Here is a 24,574-nt window from a genome sequence, read left to right as displayed (position 1 = left end):
GGGAGGGATCTGGATCCCTGGAAGGTCTGTAAGTAAGCTTCAGAGGCCCTGAACACTGAAATTGTACATGACACTGTGTATGTAAGAACACCTGTGTATTTTATTTTCCCCTTGGGAGAAGGCTTCCAAAGGATTCTCAAAATAATCTGTGATGTTCCCAAAAGATCAAAAGTCACATTCTCAGAAAAATTAGAAGGATTTGCAGCAGATTCTTGTCCCTTGTTTATGGCGTGGTTGATGATACGGTCTGGTGGATTTCCTCTTTGGTCTAAAATGAATTAACTAAAGTCATGTTCAGGGGTCCCCAAACTTTTTACACAGGGGGCCAGTTCACTGTCCCTCAGACCGTTGGAGGGCCAGACTATAAAAAAAACTACGAACAAATCCCTATGCACACTGCACATATCTTATTTTAAAGTAAAAAAACAAAATGGGAACAAATACAATATTGAAAATAAAGAATAAGTAAATTTAAATCAACAATCTGACCAGTATTTCAACGGGAACTATGCTCCTCTCACTGACCACCAATGAAAGAGGTGCCTCTTCTGGAAGTGCGGCGGGGGCTGGATAAATGGCCTCAGGGGGCCGCATGCGGCCCGCGGGCCGTAGTTTGGGGACCCCTGGTCATGTTCCTCGATTGATCAACTCTTTACTGACTGATTAAGGAGTTGGATGGGGCCGGAAGCATTCATAGATTTCACTGCTATAGTTTCTTAAATGTTTCCCAGCCGCAGCCATGATGCACTCTCTTATAACTGAAAAGATCTGTAACACCTGCCTTCACAGCAGAGGTAAACTGCTAATTAACTTCACCAGAGAATTCTTTTTGATCCTGAACTTCCATTTTCTAGAGGCAGGGAGAGTCCCAGAACGTGTGGTTAAGTGTGAGCGCTTCTGAACAACAACCTGTGCTCAGCAGAACCTGCCATCTCCTGGGAGCTGCTCTCTCTTCTCCCTTTGTAAAGGAACGGTCACTTTATATGGAGACACCAAATCCAAGAAAAGAAAACGCCAAGGGTCAGATACACCCTGAACAAGATTTAAACCTGACAAGGAGAAAAAGGAGCGAGGGAAGACAAGGAAGACGGTTCAGACTGCTGAAGCCTTCGCCAGCCGTTTCAGAGGACAGTGTTGTCAGCAGGGCCGTAAAAGCCGGACGGGCAGGTTTTCCCAGTTGTAGGCTGAACTTGAGGTTAGGAGCTGTGATCCTGGACATCCGCCAGGGCCCAGACAGATCAGTTTTGCAGAACAGAAAACAAAACAAAACAAAACAAAAAAACAAAAACACCCCAAAAAACCTTCCATGTCCAACCTCTGGCCATTTCTCCGGGGCTTGACAATCCCCACAAACTGGTAGCTAATAAAAGAAAAGTGAGTTTCTTTGTCTCCTCATCACTGGGAGCCGAGCTCCAGGCGCCTTGGCGAAGCCATCAGACCAGCGCCTGTGACAGAGTGTTAAAACTGCATGGAAATGTTCAAGGAGCCAACAGCCAGGGCCTCCTCGGCCACTGGGTGGTGTGTCGATGCCAATGACATGTTTACAGGCACATTTTCCAAAAACAGAAAATGAAATAGAAAATCATCTTAAGACCACTTAAAAAAAAATGGAATGAAACTTTTAAAGCAAGAGATTCAGTGTGGAAGAAGATGGAGACTGATTGTTAAAAATTAGTGAGAATCATCTACTCTCTTCATAATGGGAAGCAAATTACCAAAATGCAAAAACAAAAACAACACAAAAAACAAAACACAGACAACCTGGCAGGCTTTGATGTTGACACACTTGAAAGAGTAAAATCAGGTTGTAATGTACGATTATGGAGAGAAATTATGAAACAAACAGGGCCTAGGCCCTGGCCAGTTGGCTCAGCGGTAGAGCGCCGGCCTGGTGTGCGGGGGACCCGGGTTCGATTCCCAGCCAGGGCACATAGGAGAAGAGCCCATTTGCTTCTCCACCCCTACCCCCTCCTTCCTCTCTGTCTCTCTCTTCCCCTCCCGCAGCCAAGGCTCCATTGGAGCAAAGATGGCCCGGGCGCTGGGGATGGCTCCTTGGCCTCTGCCCCAGGCGCTAGAGTGGCTCAGGTCACGGCAGAGCGATGCCCCGGAGGGGCAGAGCATCGCCCCCTGGTGGGCAGAGCGTGGCCCCTGGTGGGCATGCTGGGTGGATCCCGGTCGGGAGCATGCGGGAGTCTGTCTGACTGTCTCTCCCTGTTTCCAGCTTCAGAAAAATACAAAAAAAAAAATAAAAAATTAATTAATTTAAAAAACAAACAAACAAACAAAAAAACCCCAGGGCCTTTTGACAGCTCATTTTTGTCCTGTGGTACTGACCAAAATATATATATGTATCACGGAAGACCGATAATACACATGGTAACCTTAACTGGATCAGACGGTCAGCTAGGGTTTCTGCAGTTTGGATTCCTTAGTATCACTCATGGGAAGCAGAGACTGTCCAGAACAGAGACTGTCCAGAACAGAGACTGTCCATTTATGGCGTTTCAATTAATTTTCTCATTCCAGGTTATCAGATGACAGCCCAGCCTTGGTTGTAGCTATTTTACTTTTTGGGGTTTATGCAAACTCAAGGGCACACTGGCACGAATCGGGCAGCCAAATGCAAACAATCCACACCTTGGGGAAACAGTTCACTGTTACCCAAGTAAACACAAGCACCTATTAGTCACCCACTCAAAACAGAAACAGCCAATGAGATGGGAGACCAGCCCCCAATGCCAGAAAAGGAAGCACACTGCTTTCAACATCCCATTCTTAATCGACACTGGTGTACTGGGCATCGCCAGGGAGCCACGGCGGAACTTCTTGTGGAAAAATGTCACTGGCGTTGGCCAGGAAACAGTTTCTAGAACTTCTGTAACCAAAACCTGACACACACACCGACAGAGAGGCATGCTATAATAATATTACTTTCTCTGGAAAGGCAACCCAGTGAGACCCCACTCTCAATCCCGAAGAGTGGATACCCACAAGAACTGAATGGAGATTTGTTAGCCAGGCTGGTAGGCATGGACCAGGAGGTGGGGGCCTTGCCTTTTTATTGGCTCCTCACCTGCTCTGCCAGCTACTCATCCGAAGCCTTCAAGATATTTTCTAAACACACATCTCTGAATCATAATGTAAATTCCATTTACTGAAAGGCAAGGACTTTTAATATAACAAGGGAACGCATTTAATGACTTACACCTTTATATCTTATAGCATCTCCCATGCTTTCAATAAGTAGATATAATTTTCTTTGCATTACCCTATTATTAACATAGTCAGGACTATGAACATATATTTTCAATCACATTATGTTTTTTTTAAGTTTGCCCCACCCATGATTCTATTTTGAAAACACTCCAGACAGCTAGGATAGCAAAAACAATAGCCAAAAAAACCAACATGCTTCAACTAATCAAATTCTCTAAAAACACAGATTTTCATATATTTTTGAATGCCTTTAAAAAGAGTAGTGATGACTCTTTCATTTAAATGTCCACTGGTGGTATTTTTATTTTTTTCCAATACAAGAGTCATTTGCTGTTATTTGGGCATTTATCATGTCCTTTTTTACTATACTCAAAGTAACTTTAATTTATAAGCTTATCCAATACTATATTACAAAAATGAGATTTTCAAAACAAACTATCTTACCTCTTTCAATCAAACTTCTAGTACTTATCTCCATTTATAAAGTATGGTGTAGATTCTTACAATGCAGAGAAAACATAATATTTAAAAATAATTGGAAACCAGAGGAGGTAACTATGAGCCAAGAGCTTCTTTCTGCTCTAATCCTCTGATAATGGGCAAAAACACCACCACCACACACAGACTGTCCTAATACAGCAGTCTCTCTGAATAATCCAGTCTTTAATATCATTTGCATCTAAAATGTTAAGTTGGCCCAACCCCTCCCCCCTAAATAATAATAAGACATTCAAATTGCACCTAAGAGGAAGGTCATATTGTTGTCAAATTGACCAAACCAGAATGGGGCTACCAACATTTCTTCTTAATTTTGATACCATAAAAAGGTAAACTTACTTGAAAGTGCATTTCAATAATAATATGCTATATATTGCTTAAAATTATTAGAAGTGGTCGTGTGAACCTCTGTCATAGAAAGCACATGGGTCCTAAGGTAAGGGCTTCCATTATATAGGATATATGGTTATTTTTCTGATCAATATCAAAGAGAGAATCCAGTTGTATAAGCCTAATTTCTATAATAGTAAGTTTTCTATCTTTATACTTTAGTAAAGAGCTAAGGGGTTTCCTTGAAATTCTGATTCCCAAGTCAGAAAGCAGTAATGTAAAGCTAGAGTCTGTTAAAAATATTAAATTTTAAATAAATATTTTTTTAAAAGCTTGATGTAGCAATAGTAAGCAGGAAGACTGTGTTTCTAGGAATCCCATCACGGAAACTTCTAGAGGTTTTGCTGTTTGGGTTGGTTGCCATGTAAACATTTTGTGTTTCAAGTTCAGTTTTGACAGATACCTACCTCGTCCACTCCGACCGACAAACCTGAGGTCATTGAATCTTGCGACTTGGTTTTTCATGGCTGCAGTAGCATTCCTCAGTTCGGCTGAGTAGTTTTCATCATTGCCGGCCATCACCGTGACCAGAGTACCGTCTGGAACGTCCCCCAGTGCCACCACCTACACACCAGTCAAGGGACAAATGTAAACATCAGGAATGTCATAAACTGGGATGTCATTTATGGAAGAACTGTTCTATAATGAAATGTACATTACAGGGGCCCTTGTTAGTGTGCAAAGGAAGGACAATCCTAAGTTAAGCAAAACAACAGAAAAGTTATGGGAAGATTTAGTTTTAATTCCATTGTGCCTAGCTAAATATACATTTTCAAATCGTAAAACATTCACCTCAGAAAGCTATATAAGGTCACATAGCTCCTCTGGGGCAAGGCCAGGACCTGGCAAGGCTATACCTTCTCATGAACACTCATCTCTTTTCAATTTTTATGTGTGAAACCAGAATGTCTAGTTTCCATAAGTTTACAACCTAAACCATCTTGCACTGGTCCAGCCCTCCAATGACACGCCTAAAAGGGCCCACTTTACTTTTAGGTGTCTAAACTTAATTCTGTTAAAATAAAATTTGATCGTTACAACTGGATGACTGACAATTCTCGAGTGACTGAAATTGTTCTTTTGCAGTTCATCTTTGAAACCCCCCTACTCACATCTATTATCTTGATTTTCACTAGCAGTGAATACTGGTATACAAGGGAAAAAAAGAAAAACAGCAATGTGTCCTTTGCTTCTGTGTTCCTGTGAATTCAGGAGGGGGGCTAAGTCACATTTTTGTATCTGTGAGTCCCAGAGATGTTAACTATGTCCTAACAGATGACTGAGTTTTCCTCCAACCTGGCTGATCTTGGAGAGGAATTTCTTCAATGTAATTGAACAGAAATGGATTTCCTATCAAGAATATTAAATAACAAATTGGTAGATATATATTTTTGATACTTAGGGAATAATCAAGCAGTCATTTCAAAGTAAAATGCCCTAAAGAAGTAGGCATAAAGGTGCTTTGTGAAGAAGTACCATTTCTTGATTATCATTTGACCCTTCTAGAAACAACTTTCTTGGTCCAGAGATTTATCATTAGCTACATTTCCATTCTTTTATTTTAGTTTTTCAAGTGATCACAGAATTTTCAAATCAAAATGCCCCAAGTTTTCCTTGTTCTTGTCATTTCTGCTATTTCTTGTGGCACTTTCTCTGCCAGCAGTGAAATCTGAGTTACTCATTCCAATTATATAATACCTACACAGTTTGGTTTGGTCTTTGAGTCAGGATAGTAAAACATTCTACAGAGATCACCTCTTTGCCTGCTCTCCACCTCCCTGTTTTTACCTAATAACTGCCGCATAATGTGCTGGCTAAGACCTCTATCTTCAGGCATCCTTTTCTGTCTGTGAAGAAGGCTGCCGTCGGCTAATGTGTATGAAAGCAAAGCCACAGTTCTCAAAATGCCGACTTCGTGGCCTGCTTAGTCACCACCCCTTCCCCATGTCCTCCAGACGCCTGTCTATTGTTTTCATTCATCCTGACTCTTCAGACCTTGGCTTCCAAGGATCATGATGGAAAATGAAACAACTTGCTATGAGGGGTACACAGACACCAGGAACACCGGCTCTCACACAATAAGTAGGCCCTTTCCTCATCCGTTCATCCAACCTGCCCTGCCACACAAGGCCTGGCCTCTTATCTTTCCTTCCAATCCTTTCCACCCAATAGTTGGACGTACTTTCTTGAAAGGAGATTTTAAAAACACAGCTATTTATTCCCCAAGCACCCTCTAATTAGGTATTTAGTTCCCATTATAAGTGTGTTTGTTGCTGTTTAATTAAGAGCAGTAATAGGACAATTCTCTTTTGTTTCAAAAAAATATCACTGAAATAAATCTCCCCGATCAGTTATTTAGGTACATCATTGGCACTTTTTTTTTCTATGCCCATGAAATGTTGCTTACTTTATTCTGCCCTTAAAAAACTCAGTCTTTGAAAAATTTTTCCACTCTTTTTTCTCTCTACTATTTTCTGTTCCCTCTGTGAAATCAGCTCACAGTGTTGAAATGTCCCCCTTGAACACATATTTTTACTTCCTCATCTCCATCTCCCTGCAATGACCCAGCTTCTCAGTTTTAATTCAACATTCAGTTGAAGTACACAGGGACAGGATCAACCACATGGTTTTCAAACTGAACCACACACGGTTGGGACAGACCCTGTGAAGAGGTTAAAAAATAAACAGCTCTTTTGTTTTATAGTGGCCGAAGCGTATTTCAAACCACCTTTCTCCTCTGGGCTCAGGGGACACTGCTCCCTGCGTCTTGCTCACCTTTCCAAAACTACCCTCAGGAGGAATTGAGCAAGTTCGTGAGACCTTCACCAAGCAGAAACAAACAGAACAAAATGACCACAGTGGCTAGGTAAGATTGTTGAGCTTGGAATTTGAGATTTAAAAATATTAGGAGTTTAACTCCTACCTCTGGTTTTTTGTTTTTTGTTTTTGTTTTTTTAAATTCAGCAGAAATCAAAGCTAGGTGGGTGCTCAAAGATCATTTACTTGGCCTTTTATTGATCTTGGAGGGATTTTTTAAAAAATTTATTTCATATGGGGAAAGAGGAGAATATTAAGTCCAGGAAAATTATATTAATTTAGGTAATGTATATCATCTAATGATTAACAAGCACATTTAGACTAGGAAAAATTTTTTTTTTAATTTAAAACATACCTGTGTGCTAATTTGAAAGATTTTATCATTGGTAAGCAATATAAAGAGAATTAAAAAAATTGTATTTTAAACAGAAAAACAGAGCAACTGGAATGAAAAGCTATAAACAATAGGTGAGGAAACACAAACATTTTCATTTTAGCACAGACCAAACAGGCAAGAAGGGACTTGTTGGCCAAAGGGTATCTCATATTTTGTTTTACTTCTCTGTTTTCAAAGTATCAGGAAGTTGGGCAAAATATCAACCCTCCTATACTGGGAGCTACCCACACTGCTCTTGGCTAGCCTGTTCACAGTTCAAACTGCCATTTAAACCAACTCTAATTAGGCTGAAATTACAGCTACAATTCATTTATTTCCAATCCCTTAATTTTCCAGTGTTTCAAAGAAAGCTATGAAGTGGAACCTAGAATTCAGCTGAGATGACATTTCATGCAAAGCTCAGGACTGCGATCTTACCGACAGAAACATGACATTTCTTTCTTAGGAAAAGAATATTAGTATCAGCATCCAAGGCCTCTGAACTTGCTGAAGGCATGTTTATCCTGTGCCTTTGGATTCTGGTGTACCAGAGCCTAAACAAACTGTACTATTACCATGTTACAAAACAAACCCTAAACCTTCCAAACAGCTTTTTATGCTCCTTCTGTAACTAATGGGTAATGTAGTGAATTGAAGATTTTCTCAATAGTCAAATACACATTTCTACTGCCCTAAAATATAAGTGTTCCATGAGTGAGGGGGACACTTCTGAGGTCCAGGATAAGCAATTAGGATAATTTTCGTCTGTTTTAAGGAAAATCCATAATCTTAATCTCCCTTTAGTTTCAAAGATTAAAGCAGAGGATTTACATATAGAATTTCAGAAGACTCTGAAAGAATAACTTAACTGCTCTTTTCATCAATAGCATCAGACTTTATCATTGCTTCCCATTTTTCCTCTTTATTACAGGGAATGTAATAATTCTTTACTGATTAACTTCTTAGAGAGATTGTCTGAGGCTTATTTGAAATCTAAATTTTAAAGTAGTAATTTCTGTAGAAACTGCCTGGGAGGTGGGTGAGTGGCGCAGAGTGGAGCCAGGGACAAGTGAGTGAACCTGGATGCAGTCCCGTTTGAAGTTCAGCTTACTTTTATATCTACACTCTGCATTTCTGCCCTCCTGAAAATTTCATCTGTTCTTTCAGTTATGTTGTGAGCAGGTTTCCTTCAGGAAGAGGCTTCCCTTTGTGGGGACCGAAGTGATGACAGATATGAATCAAGTGGTCTGATTTCTCTGTTGTCCCTTCCCTTTCCTCTAAATGTTCTCAAGATCTACTGAAACTTTTTTTCCAAGGGCTCCATACCTTTATCATTTAGTAGCCTACAAACCATCACTCAGTAAAACAAATTACATTTTTTAAAAAGAGCAAATAGTCAAAAGTCATTTTTAAAAGGAAACCTCTACAGTTATTAAAGTTTCTGCTAAAAAAACAAAACAAAACAAAACAAAAAAAACCACAACCAACAAAACCCCAAAACCTCCCTGATGTTTCATAAAAGCAATTTATATGATTTTTTCCCATTCTTTCAGAAGAAAAAAAATATTTTAATGTAGTGGCTTGAGAAACTACATCACTTCAAGTCCGGGAGATTCTTTACTCATCGCTTAGTGTTCTGGGTGGGGGATTCCTGGCAGAGGAGTGGAGATTCAGAGGTGATCCTGATTTGCCACAAGGGAAGCCACAGAACCCTAAGTGTGTCAAGGACACCTGAGTTTAAATTACCCTTTTTCTGATTATTGGCCTGTCATCTTCCAACTGCTTTTATCTGAAACTGACCCCAGGGCCCAAGGCTGTCAGGTCCCCTCTCACAAGTGGACTCAGTACTTTCTGGAGAAGAGTCTCTTTAGGTAAAAGGATTACAATGATTAAAATTGAAATGGGCTCCAAAGCAAATCTACATAAATGGAGAAAGAGCCCAGGAAGAGTCCAGGAGCCAGTCCACCTTATTTTCACTTTCAAACCCCTCAAACACTCTTGTTTTCAGAAAACAGAGGAATAGGCGGTAATTCAAGAGACACAGCCAACTATACATTTTGTTTTGTTTTAGGAATTACAATTGAAGTTTGGAAGGGGTATAAAGCTTAAAAATAAAGAACTCTGACAGTACTTTTAAAAAGAATGAACATTATTCCTTGTAACTAGATCAAGATCTCATCCAGGCCTGGAACCATAAACAAACAAAAACATATTAAATTGATCTCCCCTTAAAGGGGACAATTATTTAACCAGATTTGTTAAAAAAAAAAAAAAAAAAAAAAAAGAGTAGCCAATCTTTACAGCTTTTTTTCCCACCTGCCTGCCTTAGCCCTTTAAATGAACAGGAAGTGACTGTACTGATTGTACTAAGAAGCTGACCCTTCTTAAACCCACCCAAGGCAGAAGAACGGAATCCCCATGGCTGAATTTAAATTCCTGCTGTTCGCTGCCAGAGTGGTGGAGCGGTTGTTTAAAAACTCCCGGGGTTGTTTATATATTCCCGTTGAAGGCCAAGGTTTTTAAAAGCAGCTCACAGCGAGGGCAAGATCAGGGGTTTGAGCTGCTCAGCTGAAGTTCCCTGGTCTCGCCACCCAGCCCTCAAACAGACATGGGCGGATTAGACCCCCGGATCCAGAAATACAGCCTGGCCACCTTTCGCTGCCCTGGGGCAGGGCTTAATCTAAGTGAGCCAGCGATGGCGATAACGTTCAGAAGGGTTCCAGGAAAAGAAACTGGATTCGCTACTTGCGGCTTCTGGCAGGGAACAGACTAGAGGCTTGCAAAAACTTCAAAAACTTTTGCAAACTCAACTACGCCCGCAGTGGACTTGCGATACGCTACCGGGGTGTTAAAGAGGGGGTGAGGTGGGGAGCCCTGGCAGTTCTCCCTGTCAGTATATTTTCACGGACTCCAAGGTATGAAAAGTATCTCTATTTCTCCAAGCTCCACGGAAAGGAGGCAGAATGGTTTGGGTGTGAAGCCAGCAATGGGAAGAGAAGGCTGGGAGCAGTCAGCCGTGTCACTGCTGGGTTATAACTTTTTCTACTTTGTATCAAAGCTAAAGACCCCTGTTAGGGAGGTCCCGACAGGCCCATTGTGGACGTCTTTGGGGGCATCCTAATTTTTTGTAGTCCTCCCGGGAGGCAATCCGGGTGGGTCGAGGCGGGTCCCTTCGAGGGTCGCCACGGCAACGCAGCATCTCCTTAGATGTCTCGTGCGAGCGCTCGGGGATGGACTAGGGGCCGGACCCGCCCGTCTGGCCGCTGGCCTGCCAGATCTACCCGGCCTTCACCGGCCTCCGCCAGCCTCCGCCCGTCCTCCCGCCACCCGCTCTGGGCTGAGTACCTTAAAAGCGATGGGCAGGGTCTTGTTGCAGCGCCAGTGCGTGGGCAGCACGGAGCAGAGGAAGTTGGGGCTGTCGGTGCGCACCAGCTCGCCTGGGTGGTCGGCTAGCACCTCCACCATGCTGCGGTCGCCGCTCCTCAGCTTGCCGGCTAGGGCGGCGCTGGCGTCCGGGGCGCCCAGCGGCAGCGCCTCGCTCATCTTGCCCGGGCTCAGCGCGGTGGAAGGCGGCGTGAAGCGGCGGCTCGTGCTGGCATCTACGGGGATACGCATCACAACAAGCCGATTGAGTTAGGACCCTGTAAACAGCTCCTACCAGAGGATGACAGGGGCGCGTATCTTCAGCAAGCAGCTCTGGGGAGACCAACATACAAATTCAGGGACCTTTATTGCTGCGGGGGTTTGGGGGAGGGGGCTGACTTAAGTTACTAACTGTCCAGGAAGAGGAAAGTTCTAGTTATGCCGATGGGCCTCAGACCCGGGCAGGGCTCCCAGCATCCGGCCGCTTAGTGCTTTAAAAAGTGGGCGACCAGAATCCAAAGCCAAATGCCAAGGGAGACTATCTCCTTCTGAGTCTTGCTTCGAGAGTTGAAGTTCAGTCTTTGGCTGTTACACAAGTTTCGGGAGGCAAAATTCCCATACACTTCCTAAAATATTTATGCGGAGAGAAAAAGGACCAGCAAACACATAATTTGGAAGCTCCAGTAGATAATTGCCTGTCAGTTTTTCCAGGTGACTTTTGTCTAAAGTCCCAACGCAACAGAAAATACAGGGTTGTCTACCATTTACATTGCCACTTTTATCATGCAAAACTGGCTTCAGTCCTCAAAAGCAAGAACTGCGACTTCCAAAGGTCGTGCTTTTAATGTATGTGCATATATATACATATAAATATATATATATACACATGCTCTACTTCATAAAATATTTACAGTACAATCTGTAGAGAATTTAAACACAACAGAAATCCATTAATGTTCGCTGCAGATTTTTTTTTTAAGTAGCCTTGAAAATCAGCTTCAGTAGTTGGAGAAGAGCTGGGCTAGAAATACTTGTCATGGTCTCTCAATAAATTCTGGCAAAATGCTCAGTTAAAAAAAAATTCAGCTTTTCAAAGAAAAGCTAATCATAAAAAAAAGTCCAAGTTGATGACATTCAGGGTACAACTCTCCACATCTAAGAACTTGGGTTTGGAGATGTTGGTTGAGTTTGTGGCTGATTCTGTGGTTTGGTGGGGGTTGAACAGCAGCCGAGTCACACGCACGCAGACACGCACTCTTCCGAAGCCAGCCAGTGTCTACATGTACTCCGTGAGTCAGCCCAGACTTGGGCAGTTAGAGAGACGATCTTCCTTCAGTGTCGCCCCAGCACTGGCCGGTTAACTGCGGGGACGCGCCAATACCCACGATCACTGTGTAACCGCAGCAGGTGGAGCGGGCCTTCGAGGAGGCACCGCAGTGCAGATCGAAACAGACGGGGCCGCTCGAGTTACCCACGCACACTCTCCCACGCACAATGCCACGCACAGGGAACTTAGCGGCTCGCCTCGAAGCACAGCGCACTTTCTCCTGCAGTTGTCAAAGGAAACAACCGGGGAAAAGTTCACAGCCAGGAAAGTAGTTAACCCATCCAGCCAAGAAACCGTTCATTCAAAAGTGAAAAAGAAGGAGTAAGTCGAAGCTCCAACGCAGGTCAAGAAGTAGCAAGGGTTGACGTTCTTCTAGCGTCCCCAGGAGCCCCGGGAAGAGTTGCCTGCCGGCGCAGGGCCGGGCAGCGTGGTGCCCTGGCTGGGTCCGGCCGCGGGGCGCCCGTCCCGCCTGCGCCCGCTGGCTCTATGAATGAGAGTGCCTGGAAATGAACGTGCTTTTACTGTAAACCCGGCCCGAGGAATTCCATTCCCTCAGCTCGTTTGCATAGGGGCGGCCGCGGGCCAATCACAGGCCTTTCCGGTATCAACCAGGGCGCGGCTCCCGCCGCAGGCTCCTGGATTTGGCCCGCGCGCCCCCGCCGCCGCCGCCGCCGCCGCGCGCTACTGTACGCAGCCGGGGTAGAGAGTCAGCGGCCGCCGCGGTCATCCCGCGCTCCCCGCATCCAGGCACACATAAGCACAGGCTCACACGCTCCCCGCGGCCCCGCCCCGCTGCAGACCGTAGCCCCAAGGCTTTGCACATCGGCGCGGTTGCGCGGCGGGGGTCCCCGGGGCTGCAGTGGTGGCGCCCGTGGCGGCCGCGGTCCCGAAACTAAGGAGGTGGTTGGAGGAAGAGACCAGCAGGCTGGGAGGACTCTGGCTGCCAGCTGCACCCGGAGCGGCCCAGCCCGGAGACTAGCAAGAGGGAGACGCCCTGCGCACCCTGGAGATGCAGCGGCCTCCGCGAGGCTCCCGGGACCGGAGCCCCGGGGCGGCACCATTTTCTACGCAGGCGCCCATGGCCGAGCCTCCACTTCCCCAGCGTGGGTGCGATTCGAGAAGGAGGGGACCGAAAGGCCTGGCCGGAGAGCGGCTCCGCGCGACCCCAGAGCCCGATTGGCAGCGGCAGCGGAGTGGCGCTGATTCATTTAATGAGGCCAGACGGTTTTCGGTCTCCACAACATGGTTTTTGTATTTTTAGTTTTCTCTCTTGGCTTGTTTTAATTGGTGTTTTCGCCGCGTCTGGGCTGCGGTTCAATTACGCAGCGCTCCTCACTCCGGTTGAGTAGGCTTAGCGGAGAGCAGAGGGGTTTCCCAGTCAGAAAAGATCCCAAAGAATTTGGGATTGGAAAGAAAGTTGAAAGTATCCTCTGGGCTCGCTCTCCTTTTTGGAGCGGTGGCTCTCCCTCCGGCGGCGCTAAAGCCTATTGCAAGACCCGGGTCGCCCGAGCCCCGCTACGACTCCCCGGAAACCGCCCGGCTCCTCTCCCCGCCCCTGCGCGCACGGCCCTGATGCGGAACCCACTCCCGCTTTGCGGGCGGGCGGGAACTTCCTTCTGTGCCCGGCGCCGCGGGCATTTGCGCGTAACTTAGTGGGACCCGCCCCGGCATACTGCCCTTGGCACCGGGGGTCTCTCTCTCCACCGCGAGGTCCCTCACCTCTAGGTTAGGTGCTCAGACGGAGCCCCGTTCCCACCTGCCCACGGAGGCGTCAACTTCAACTCAACTTCAGCTCCCTCGAGAGGGGGGGTCCCTCACCCGCCCCCTCGGGCCCCTCCCTCCTGCCGCTTCTCCCTCGATTCCTCTCAGCGGACGCACGGCTGGGGCTGCCGCCGTCCCGCACTCTCCTGGAGCTTTGCCAATGGTGCTGGCCTGATAGGGGCGAGGACCATGGTGGGCGCCCCGACTGCTTCCTGGGCCACAACACTAGCGAGGCCAGGAGGGCTGTGGGAGACGTTCGGAAGACTTCGCGGCGGGCCGCTCGCGGACGCCAGGGGGCAGCAGCCGCCCTCGCTCGCGGCCCCAGACGCCCGGCGGCCTCAGAGCTCAGGGGAACGCCCCCGACGGCGCCGGGTCCTGCAGGCTCTCCTTGCGGCCTTTAGGTCGCTCTTGTAAGAACTTCAATTTGGGGAGAACGACAGGAAACGACCAAGGGAGCTAGTCTGAGCGGCTGCGTTCCCTTCCTGCTGTCCCAGCGGCGGAGCTGGTGGCGCGGAAACCCTCGGGCTGTTCAGACAGGCCCGCGTCGTGGTCTCTGCGCGGAAACCCTTTGCCGGGACACCACAGCCGGCCAGCCCCAGGCAGTCAGTGCTTCGGGCGTTCCCGGCTTTCCGCGCTTCTCCTCAGGTGGGCTCATACCCTTGCCCATCTCCGAACACTAGGGACATTGGGAGAGGAACTGCCAGTACCCAGCTGCATTTTGTTTTCTGTCTGTCACTGGGATCTCATAGAAAACGCCTTTGTATTTTTAAATGATTTTTGAAGAAGCCCCATTTCAGGTATAAAGCCCTCCTCCCCGAGGTCCACTCTCCACATAGGCCGAGTGATTCCAAATACTGCAGCCACCAAATCTGGATGCTGCCCATTGTCCGGTCGGCCGCTGCCTGCTCCTGGGAGGGTGAAACTTGTCCAAACTCATACGCATTTCCCTCTGAGCTCACAGAGCGCTCCGGGGGGCCGCTGCCTCCAAGTGCACCTTCAGGGACTCCGGAGGCGCGGGGTGCGGTCCCATAGTGCGGCGAAGGCAACAATGGGCTCCGACGGGGGGAAGAGAGCGGTTTGGGGTAACACGCTCATCGGAAAGGTCAGAGAGGGCTCTTTTGGGCTCAAGTGGTTTGAAACCCTAAACCCCGCGAGGGGCTGCGGGTCGGGCTTTCCGCGGCTGCCTCCCCGCGGGAGTCAAGTTCCCTTCCTTAGTAAGAAGAGAGGTTCAGCGATAGATGTTTCAAGTGGAGCCTTTCAAGGGCAGCACCGTGGGCACTGCTTAGCTAGGAGCCTCAACTAATATAACCCAAATTCGATCGCAGAGGAGGACAAGAATAGCAAGGAAAGCTTTTGCTGATTTATTCTAAACCCGGCCGGGCACTTGGGATTCCCGGGATGTGAGCGGGCTACATCTGCAATGCGCGGCGTAAACCCGAAAACCAGAAACAAACCTTTGCGTCCTCCTCCTCGAGGAACTAAAATGAATGGAAAGCAAACAGCATGGGACTCAACTCAGGAATACCGGGAACCCCTTAGTGTAAAGAGCTTTTTACGGAACTAATAAAGTTCAGTAACATCGTGTACGAAATGAAGAACTTTCCACCAAGAGCGCCCATTTCAGCGGCAAATATATCGATAGAATTTCCCTCCTCATTACTGCACTCCGAGTGTTCCCCCGGGATAATCCTGAAATTTACCTTTGTCACAATACAAAAAAACGAAAACAAACAAAAAAACAAAACAAAGTGATATGTTGGGTGGATGCATCATGACAGATTCATCCCAATTTGCTCCATGGGGGAAAATTTCGAAAAGGCTTATAACAGGAATGGAATGTAAGTTTTCACAGTGAATTTTAAAAGTGGTATTTGGCTAGTTGAAAATAATTTCCCCGGGAAAACAGTAACAGCTCATTGACGTTTTCCTTCAAATATATAACTAAAGGTGGTCTCTGAAAATACCTAAATATTTTACATTTTTTTCATTTTCAAAGCTTTCTAAAGAATAAATGACGCATAAAGTTGAGATTAGAATCTTAACCATTCTCTCAAAATCAAAATCGCCCCCTACAATGAGCAATGTTTCTAAAAATTTAATATTTCTAAAAGAATTATTTCTATAATATTTTCAGGACCATTTAAATGAAAATAAAAATCAGAGACTGTAGTTTGCTTGTGGTTCTGAGCCAAACTGCTGCAGCTGGTACTAATGTCACAGGAAGGACAACCTTCAGAAGAGGAGTAACTTAAATAACCTGCTCTCCACAGCACTCGGTTTCCAACACTGGAATTCAGTTAAACACTTTCCCCCTCTGGAGGGGCTTTGAGATTGTTTCCCTTTTGCAATCTAATTCCTTAGTTCTTCCACCACATCTTCCTCCATGTGGATGTTTCCATGGGAGACTGTGGTTGATGTGTGACTGTTTCACTCTAACTTCATAACCCAATTGTGCAGCTTGCAAGCAGCAAAACAGAAAATTTCAAAACTAAGTTTTGCAAATTTAGGGATGCTTATTAAATATTTTACCCGCATAAAAGTTTTGTATTGCCACTTCCATAACAAAGACAATTAACAGGGTTATAACAGAAGCCAAGCTCTTTTATTTTATTTTTTCCTAGAGTCATCTAGAGTCATTTAATCACTGCAGAATGCACCTGTGATAAATGTGGCAGCACTGAGGTATCATTTAAGATTTCATTGGAACATTTTATATGGTTTGACATTTACAATATAGAGAACAGCTTTTAAGTATTTTTGAATCAGCAAAAGAAAAGCCTTAATTATTTGGTTAAGTTATATCAAGTTATTTATAGGATACACAGGTTAAAATCATTATATGGACATATATATGAATGTACATATTTTATAAAAACATAATTGGAAATCCAACATACCGTGAACATCTCTAGGTGGATTCATTCCGTGTACACATTCTGAAAGAAAGGGGGAAAAATTGTATGAATATACTGACAGCAAACACAAAATTTACCATAGTTGGTGAATTTCATTCTAGTTGCAGTATATGCAACTATAAAAACTAAATTCTCCCTCTAATGATTTTGTTAGCTTATCGTCTCTTACACTTTTTACCACTGGATATCTTTTTTTATAGCATGTTGTCCAGCTTTGGCACAAAAATAGCTTAAAACAGTAATTCAGCAAATAACAAATGAACTGTTATGGATGCACGTGATTTTATGTGCCTTCAACCAATGTTTTCCACTGCTGGCCAAGGCTGAGTCTGTTGTTTTTAGACTCACCTGTGATTTATTTACTAAACATTAGAAACACATTTGGGGGCTGCAGGAATGAATCAAACTGCAAGGTGAAATTAAGGAAACCTTATGCAAAAAACACTTAAAAATCTGTAATACAGCAGAGGCTAAATACAAGAAGTAAACATACAAGTTTTTTCAAGTGATGAAAGGGACAATTTGGAATACATCTTAGGAAAGGAACATACTGATAGATTACCTCTACGATCATGTACTTCCAATGATAGGACGTTTTAGAAATATTCCTTCCTTGTGTGCTTCCTTCTTTCCTCTTTGCTAGGAGGGCAGATTATTTGTACTGAAAGCTCTCATTCTTGAAATAACAGATATCAATTTAGTAGTGAAAATAATTGTCATCTGATAATCCCCAAATATAAATCACTTTACTATATACTGCTGCATGGACAATGAAAGCTAACTCCATTAAGGAAAGTCATAGGAAGCTGTCCCTCTTTCCCTTGAATATCTACATATAATGTTCTGAATTTGAAATTAACTCTGTCATCAGCTCTACATATTGATAATAGTTAGCATTCAGTGATGGATCAGGGAGGAAATGCCATTTTTCAAAGCCTTAGAATTTGAGCATTTCAAATACTGCGGACCTAAAGCTTTGAACTTCACAATATTAGTACAATATAGCTTAAAAAAATCTTTTAAAACTGAGGAGGTAATTATTTCAGATTTCCAGACGCTGTTTAAATAGGCAGGAGAACAAGACTTGCAGCTTCTTGGTCTTATATTTTGCCAAAGCCAAAAAAAAACAACCCTAAAATAATAAGGGGTTCTGAAGGACTGGCCCATGATGAAAGATGAAAGGAATTAAATATGTATAGTCTCAAAGCAGCATCCTAAAAAAACCAAGGTTGTGGTTTACCCGTACCTAAAATGACTCCATAAAGATTAAAAAAAGAAGAACAGGGCAGGAGAAGAATCATTTGCACTAATCATGAATGGTCAGGTGAAAAATTACAAATGTACCCTCAAGTTAGCAAGTTCAGTTTTAATAGGCAAGGTGTGAGGCGGGGATCCACACCATTGAGACTGACCAGGCAGCTGGATTTATGGCAGAGACCCAGCAGAAGCAACCACCCTGGAAACTTTTTCACTGGGACCTTGAGAAACCTTTCCAAGTCCAGGTCAGTTTGAGGATGAGAACTAGGATGGGCAGAGGGGAAAGGAAGTGTTTCCTCTGCACCTAATATTTCAGAGAAAAGCCAAGATTCATTTTTTAAACTTAAAACCAAAGGCAGAAGTGAGTAGATTCTGAAAGCTGTGCATGGTGTCTGTTGAGAGCTTTCTTAATTTGTCCTGTGTTAGTACTCTTGAAAACAGCGTACACCATTAAGCTGTTGGGGAGGAGGAGGGAACAGGAATGGGACAGGTGACCCTAGGTGAGGCAGCCCCTGTGCAGATTTGAAGTGATTTGCCCACAGAGGTCTTAAAGATGCTGGCAGCTGAACTGCGGAGAGGAGAGAGGTTTGTGTGCTCCTGACAGTGAGAGCTGCACCTGGTCAGCTTGTCCTGCAGCTCCCTCCCTGCCTCCCCTCCCTGCCTCCCTCCTTGCCTCCCTCCTTGCCACCCTTCCTGTCTTTCTAAAGCACTCTCACTCTCATCCTCTCTCTTCTTGAATGCTACTCTATGCCAGGCAATGGCCAGAAGCCTTTATATATCTGTCTGATTGAATCTTTGAACAGCACCATTTCCATCCCTATCTTATAGAGGACTTGGAGAGTTTAGGAAACTTGACAGAATTGCTTCACTCTTGCTCTTTGCACATGCATACGCATGCACACACACAGACATACACACGTACACATATGGACCTGTGTGCATGGTGAGCTATGTTTTGTTTTGACCACAGCTATGTGTTTTTATGGGTGTCCTTTGTAGAGTTCTGAAAAAATAAAACTCTGATCTCATCTTATCCTCCCCTGTCTTGTGATCCCCGTTGGAAAATATCCGTGAAATTCTTCACCTTGCAAATCTCAAATCTTCTGGAGTATACATATACTGAAGTTATTTCTGGCACTCCACTGAGTTTGAGGAACAAGTCAAGATCCATTTGGCTGAGAGACTTTTGAATTCATAATAAATATAAAATGGCTCTCTCTTCTTTTCCTGCCTCCACTCTTTCCAAATGGCTTCTTGAGGACATTCCCAGATAGAAGTGTTTGATTTCCCTCCCTTCAGCATTCCGCTAATGCTTCCTCTGTGCTAGGCAGGGTACTAGTCTCATGGATAACCAAGATGAATAAATGAGGAGAATGGAGTATCATGGACACACACATGTAGGGTCCTGGGTGGTGGTGGGAGGAGACCCAGGAGGAAGGGGGGCACAACCAGGTGGGCTCTGCAAAGACTTCCTTGCTAGTTGAGGTGATCCTTGGTTTAACTCTTGGAGGTTGGGTGTGTTTTTACCAGGTGGTTGGGAGAGTTGAAGGAAGGGCTTAGGGAGGTGGGGCAGAGCTGGAGGAGAACAACTCCGGGTAGAAGGATCAGCATGAGAAAGTTATGAACCTGTGAAACAGATCAGCCTGTCAGGTCTGGTGTGGTTGGAGCGTAGGTTTGGAACAGGCTGGGAGTGGCACTCACAAATGAAACCATGCTGGCAGACATGAACACAGACAGGTCACACACAGCCGACACAACCTGAAGGAAAACTGGAACATCAACAGGAAGGCAATGGGTTCTACCAGAGCTGTGATATCTGGTAAATAGCTCACATGTATGTTAGGATAATAAGTCTGTCACAGGTGGGTGGGTGAGTTGAAGGAGACAGAGCTACTGCAGGAGCCAGACAAGCATCACGAGCATCTATTAAGGTGGCCCTATATGTGGTTCAGTGCCATCAATAGCAGGTAAGACTGGGAGAGGATGAGTGTAGAGAGAGGCATTAGGGTTCAGCTGGGATGTGTAGAACAGAACTGTAGGTGCCCATGGGACAGTCAGGAACTCAGGTCAGAGGGTTGGTGTAGTTGAGAGTCCTTGCATACCTGCCACAGGCCCAGGTTGTCTAGGGAGTGTGTCTGTGGGCAGGAGAGCACTGGCAGAGTCTCAAACCATCAACCTTTAAGGAATGATCAGAAGAAGAGGGAAAACCAAGGAGGCTGAGTCAGGACAAGCAAAAGGAGAGAATGGAGTCTTAAACAGCAAAAGAAGATGGAAAGTTTGAGAAGAAAGACATGCCTCAAAGTCCAAGGAGGGGCTGTGAAGCTGAGGACTGAGAAGACTGCATTAGGTTTGCCTCCAGGGGAGCCATGGTAACTGTTTTCAGAGCAGAGTCAGTGGAGCAGAGGATGGGGAAGTGAATGGGATGTTGGGAAGGGGAGGTAGATTCTTGATGGAGGGAGGGAAGGGAGGGGAGGGGAGATGTGAGTGTGTGTATTTCAGATGGAAGACACAGGAGAAAGTTACCATTTGCCATGTGCATTTCACTGATGAACTCATCAGCCCCCATCTCAAACCAGCTTGCTCTCCCCATTATTTTCCCATGGATCCATGGATTCACCTGTGACCTCATCCAGTCTGTTGCCAAGTCCCCTTTAAAGTGTTTTTGTTTATTATAAGTCATCACCCCTTTCCATCCCTATTGACATCAGTCTGGTTCAAGTTCTCATAGTTTCTCTTGCAAAGGGGTTTCTGTTCATTTCCTATGGTACTTTCAAGTTAATATCCCAGCCCACAGTTGGAGTTTCCCTGTGCATCCTGAACTCAGTTCAAGTTCTTTAGCACAGTCCTGCTGGACTACAGGCCACCCACCCTGTCCTCATCTTGGACGGTTCAGATCCTCTGCCCTAGGTGAAAATTTCTCTTAAGGACCAACTGTATTCTTTGCCATGGTCTCCAAGTCTTCTGCATGACCCTTGTGACTGTATGGGGGGGGGGGATGATGGAACCGACATGTCTCTGGCTCCTGTTTTCTGTGTGGAGTGACATCCCATGGTGTACAACTCTTGGTCTCTTTTCACACCTTCATTCATCCACCATAAAAGGCAGAATTACTTGGTTTGTAGCATTGGGAATGGAAACCAGGTGTATCATAGGCAGAATCCTAAAATGGACTGATTTTCATCCTGAACCCTGCAACTACAGACATGATGAGATTTCATCCCTTGGTCATGTTACATGGCAAAAAAAAAAAGGATTTTTCCTCTGTAATTTAGGTGACTTATCAGTTAGTTTTGAGTCAACCAGAAAGGAAATTTTCCTGGTGGGTCTGATCTAATCCTATAAAACTTTGAAAAGTCAAGAGTTTTCTCATTCTGGGGCAAAGGTGAAGCTGGAGAAGGATCCAATATGCCTATATTTTTGGCTGGAATATGGAGGAAGCCATGTGCAAGGATGGGACAGTATTGACACCCAGCTGACCACCATGAACGAAGCCCCCTCAACCTACAACCACAGGGAAACAAATCCTGCCAACAACCTGCGGGAGCCTGCAGGTACAGTTTCTCTAAAAGCCTCCAGAGAAAAGCTCAGCCACACTGATTCTAGACCCTGTGAGTCTGGGAGGAAGGAACCCAGTTGGGTCTGGTTGGATCTTTGACCTACACAACGGTGAGCTAATCACTGGGTATGGTTTAAAAGCTGCTAAATTGGTGGTAATTTGCTAGGTTGGCAGTGATAAAACACTTGTACACAGAGCATGCCTTTCCCTGCTCTTATCCCTTCAGGGAGATGTTGCCCGATGCTGATGACGTTCAAGTCTCCCTATTTCCCAGGTCTGGTTTCAGGAAGCCACATACCTAAGCCATGGTCTCCACAAGTCCTATCCATGATAAAGCTGATATCTGGATCCCCTGTCTTCTGGACTCCTAGGTCTATCTTGTGGTTGGTTCTGGATCATTGGGGAGCAAGGGTGTCTTTTACAGGGCCCTTTAATGCCAACTGTATAACTGTCCTATTTTCTTCTGACTTACCTTCACCCCCACACGATCACATAACCACTGCCTTTGAACACTTTGCCCATAAGGAACACTTCTTTCCTCTTTGAATCCTCATACAGTACTGCATATATTTCTGAAGCCCATGGGGTCTGCTTAAGTGCAGGTACAGATTCAGTAGCTTTGGGGTGGAGCCTGAGATGCTGCATTTCCAACAAGCTCCTGGTGCTGCTGCTGCTGGTGGTGGTGGTGGTATGAAGATCACACTCAGAACTGGCAAGGGCAACTGCTCATTATCCAGCAAAAATTGTGTCCACCACATATTAGATGGTGGTGTCTAAAAGTTTTTCATAGATAATATTGCAAAATTGCTATCTCTGATTGGACATTTTAAACTATTGTGATGACTAAATGTTTGTGTGCGCCCTCTCCCCTGCAACTCATATGTTGAATCCCTAACCCTCAATATGATATATGAAAAGGTGGGGCCTTGGGGAGGGCATTAGATTTAGATTTAGATAAGACACTGAGGGTGGGGCTCTCATGATAGGATTAGTGCCCTTATACAGAGAGATATGAGGGCTTTTTCTCTCTGGCTTGCTCTGACATGTGACCTGTACACAGCAGGAAGGTGGCCAGGTGCAAGCCAGGAAGGAGGTCTTAATCAGAACCCAAATGGGCCGGCATCCTGATCTCAGGTTTCCAGAACTGGAGAAAATAAAGTTGTGTTTTCAAAGTCACCCAGTCTATATGGTATTTTGTGATAGCTGCCCCAGCTAAGAAAATGATGGCAACAGACGTTACCTGTTGTAGTGCATCCTGTCTCAGACCTCACACTAAGCCCTTTCTGTGCGTTATTCTATTCCACCCTCTTGCACACACAGTCTGTCATGATCCCTTCACTTCACAGACCCAGAAACCTAATGCAGCAACTGGTCCAGTCTAAACTTGTTCAGTTTGTCTCTGCACAGCCTGGTTGTAACCAGAAAGCTAAAGAACCTTGCAAAATGGTTCATATCAGTATGCTATTATCTGTCAAACTTCTTTACTAGATCTCGGCAAGTTTCCTATAAACCATGTGGATATTCTTTCTTATTCTAGAGCAATGTATAGAAATACAACACAAGCCATATATGTTAATTTTATATTTTCTAGTAACCAGATACAAAAGTAAAGTGAAATTAATTTTAGTCATATATTTTAATCACTTTGACTCAATATATCTAAAACATTTTAATTTCAGCACATAATCAATATACACTTATTGCGATAGTTTGTGTTTTTTTGGTCGCAGGTCTTTAAAATAATACGTGTTTTACATTTATTGTGTCTCTCAAGTCCAATTAGCCACATTTCAAGTCCTGCACAGTCACCTATATTTATTGGCGACCGGGCTGGACAGTGCCACTAGAGTGACCACTCAAATCACAACACACCCTGAAGAGCAATTTTGCTACTATTCTGTGTCACCCTGTGTGTCACCTACTGTTAGTGAAGGTCATTCCTGACTCATATTCTCCCTCTGAGCTGTCCCAAAGCAAGGTTCAGAATTTTTGTTACATTATTTGACTCAGAGATGGAATCACACACATCCACAGGGACAACAACTGAACTGCAAAGGCCACCTGACCACTGGCATCGCCACTAGGGCACTGCCTGCCACACCATGGAAGAGCTGCAAGTCACCCACGCACTGTCCATTTCCACAGAAGCTTTGTCAGCCGCGGATTGCTTTGCTGATACAAAGCGCCTCTTGTCCCTCTCTTCCTCAGCAAAGCCAGCTTTCTATGACATTCATATGGACAACACAGATTGGAAGAAGAGGTTCATTATTAATAGTTCATGATACTAAAATAGAATTGCAAAGTGGTTAAGTGATCCTCATTCTCAAATAGCAATTCCTATAAACAAGTTTATTTTGAAAGGTAACATAGATTTTTCAAAAAACCTACTCAGTATGTCAATTTGCTAACAATCTGCTTGTTAACATACAGTAATAGTTCAATTCATTGAGGCAGCTTCTGGTCTAAGTGACAGAGAGAATCCCAAATTCTCAGAAGAAATAGCAAGGTAGAGAACAAAGAACACGTGCTTTGTCACAAGTTCTGTCCTATAATTTACAGAAAATTGTGATTAAAGAGGAATAAACAGAGGCTCCTAAGTGTTACCTATATTTTTTATTACCACAAGTATTTAAAAGGATTGATATTCAGCCTTTTCACTAATTGTTTTTTTTTCCATGTCAACCCAATGAATGAGGTTTCACTATGTGTTGTATTATAAAATCATAATGTAACAATGTGTGGATGCACAACATAGTTTAGTCACTTTATCCTTTGGAATAAACAACCCTAAGGTTCTTCATCATTATTATTACAACTGTTAGGGCCTCAAATTGGTGGTGTTTTCTCTCCACACAGAAATAAATATTTTTCTGTTTGTGATCCTATGTGGACTGCCAAGAAACTTTCCACAAATATAGCAGAACCTCTTAGAAAGGGAACATAAAAGCTTGAGATAAACCTTGGGTGCTCAATCACTCAACTGTCTTGGATGTGGGAAATCTACCTAATGGCCAAGAGCAAGATGCATAGTGTACCTTTGAAGGCATTGCTGAAATGTCCCTATTGATCAATTGAATAATAAACTGTCAGATGTTGGT

General features: G+C 44.6%; 1 protein-coding gene across 4 annotated transcripts in view; it reads right to left on the bottom strand.

Moving 5' to 3' along the window:
- The window catches only part of RUNX1 (RUNX family transcription factor 1), a 230,526-nt gene that overhangs the window by 79,159 nt on the left and 126,793 nt on the right, over nt 1–24,574 (bottom strand). For 3 of the 4 annotated variants that reach the window (XM_066259442.1, XM_066259439.1, XM_066259440.1), the window contains 3 exons: nt 16,646–16,684; nt 10,643–10,896; nt 4,512–4,668 (listed from right to left, as the gene is read on the bottom strand). In XM_066259442.1, coding sequence (XP_066115539.1) covers nt 4,512–4,668; nt 10,643–10,896; nt 16,646–16,684 — 450 coding nt within the window. Of the gene's footprint in view, nt 1–4,511; nt 4,669–10,642; nt 10,897–13,706; nt 13,794–16,645; nt 16,685–24,574 lie in introns of those variants that run through there. The other variant, XM_066259441.1, reaches the window with a different exon arrangement.

Source organism: Saccopteryx bilineata, chromosome 2 (assembly GCF_036850765.1).
Source record: "Saccopteryx bilineata isolate mSacBil1 chromosome 2, mSacBil1_pri_phased_curated, whole genome shotgun sequence".
Classification (NCBI taxonomy): Eukaryota; Metazoa; Chordata; class Mammalia; order Chiroptera; family Emballonuridae; genus Saccopteryx; species Saccopteryx bilineata.
Note: the sequence above shows the minus strand (reverse complement) of the source record. Positions and strands in the feature narration are given on the sequence as shown.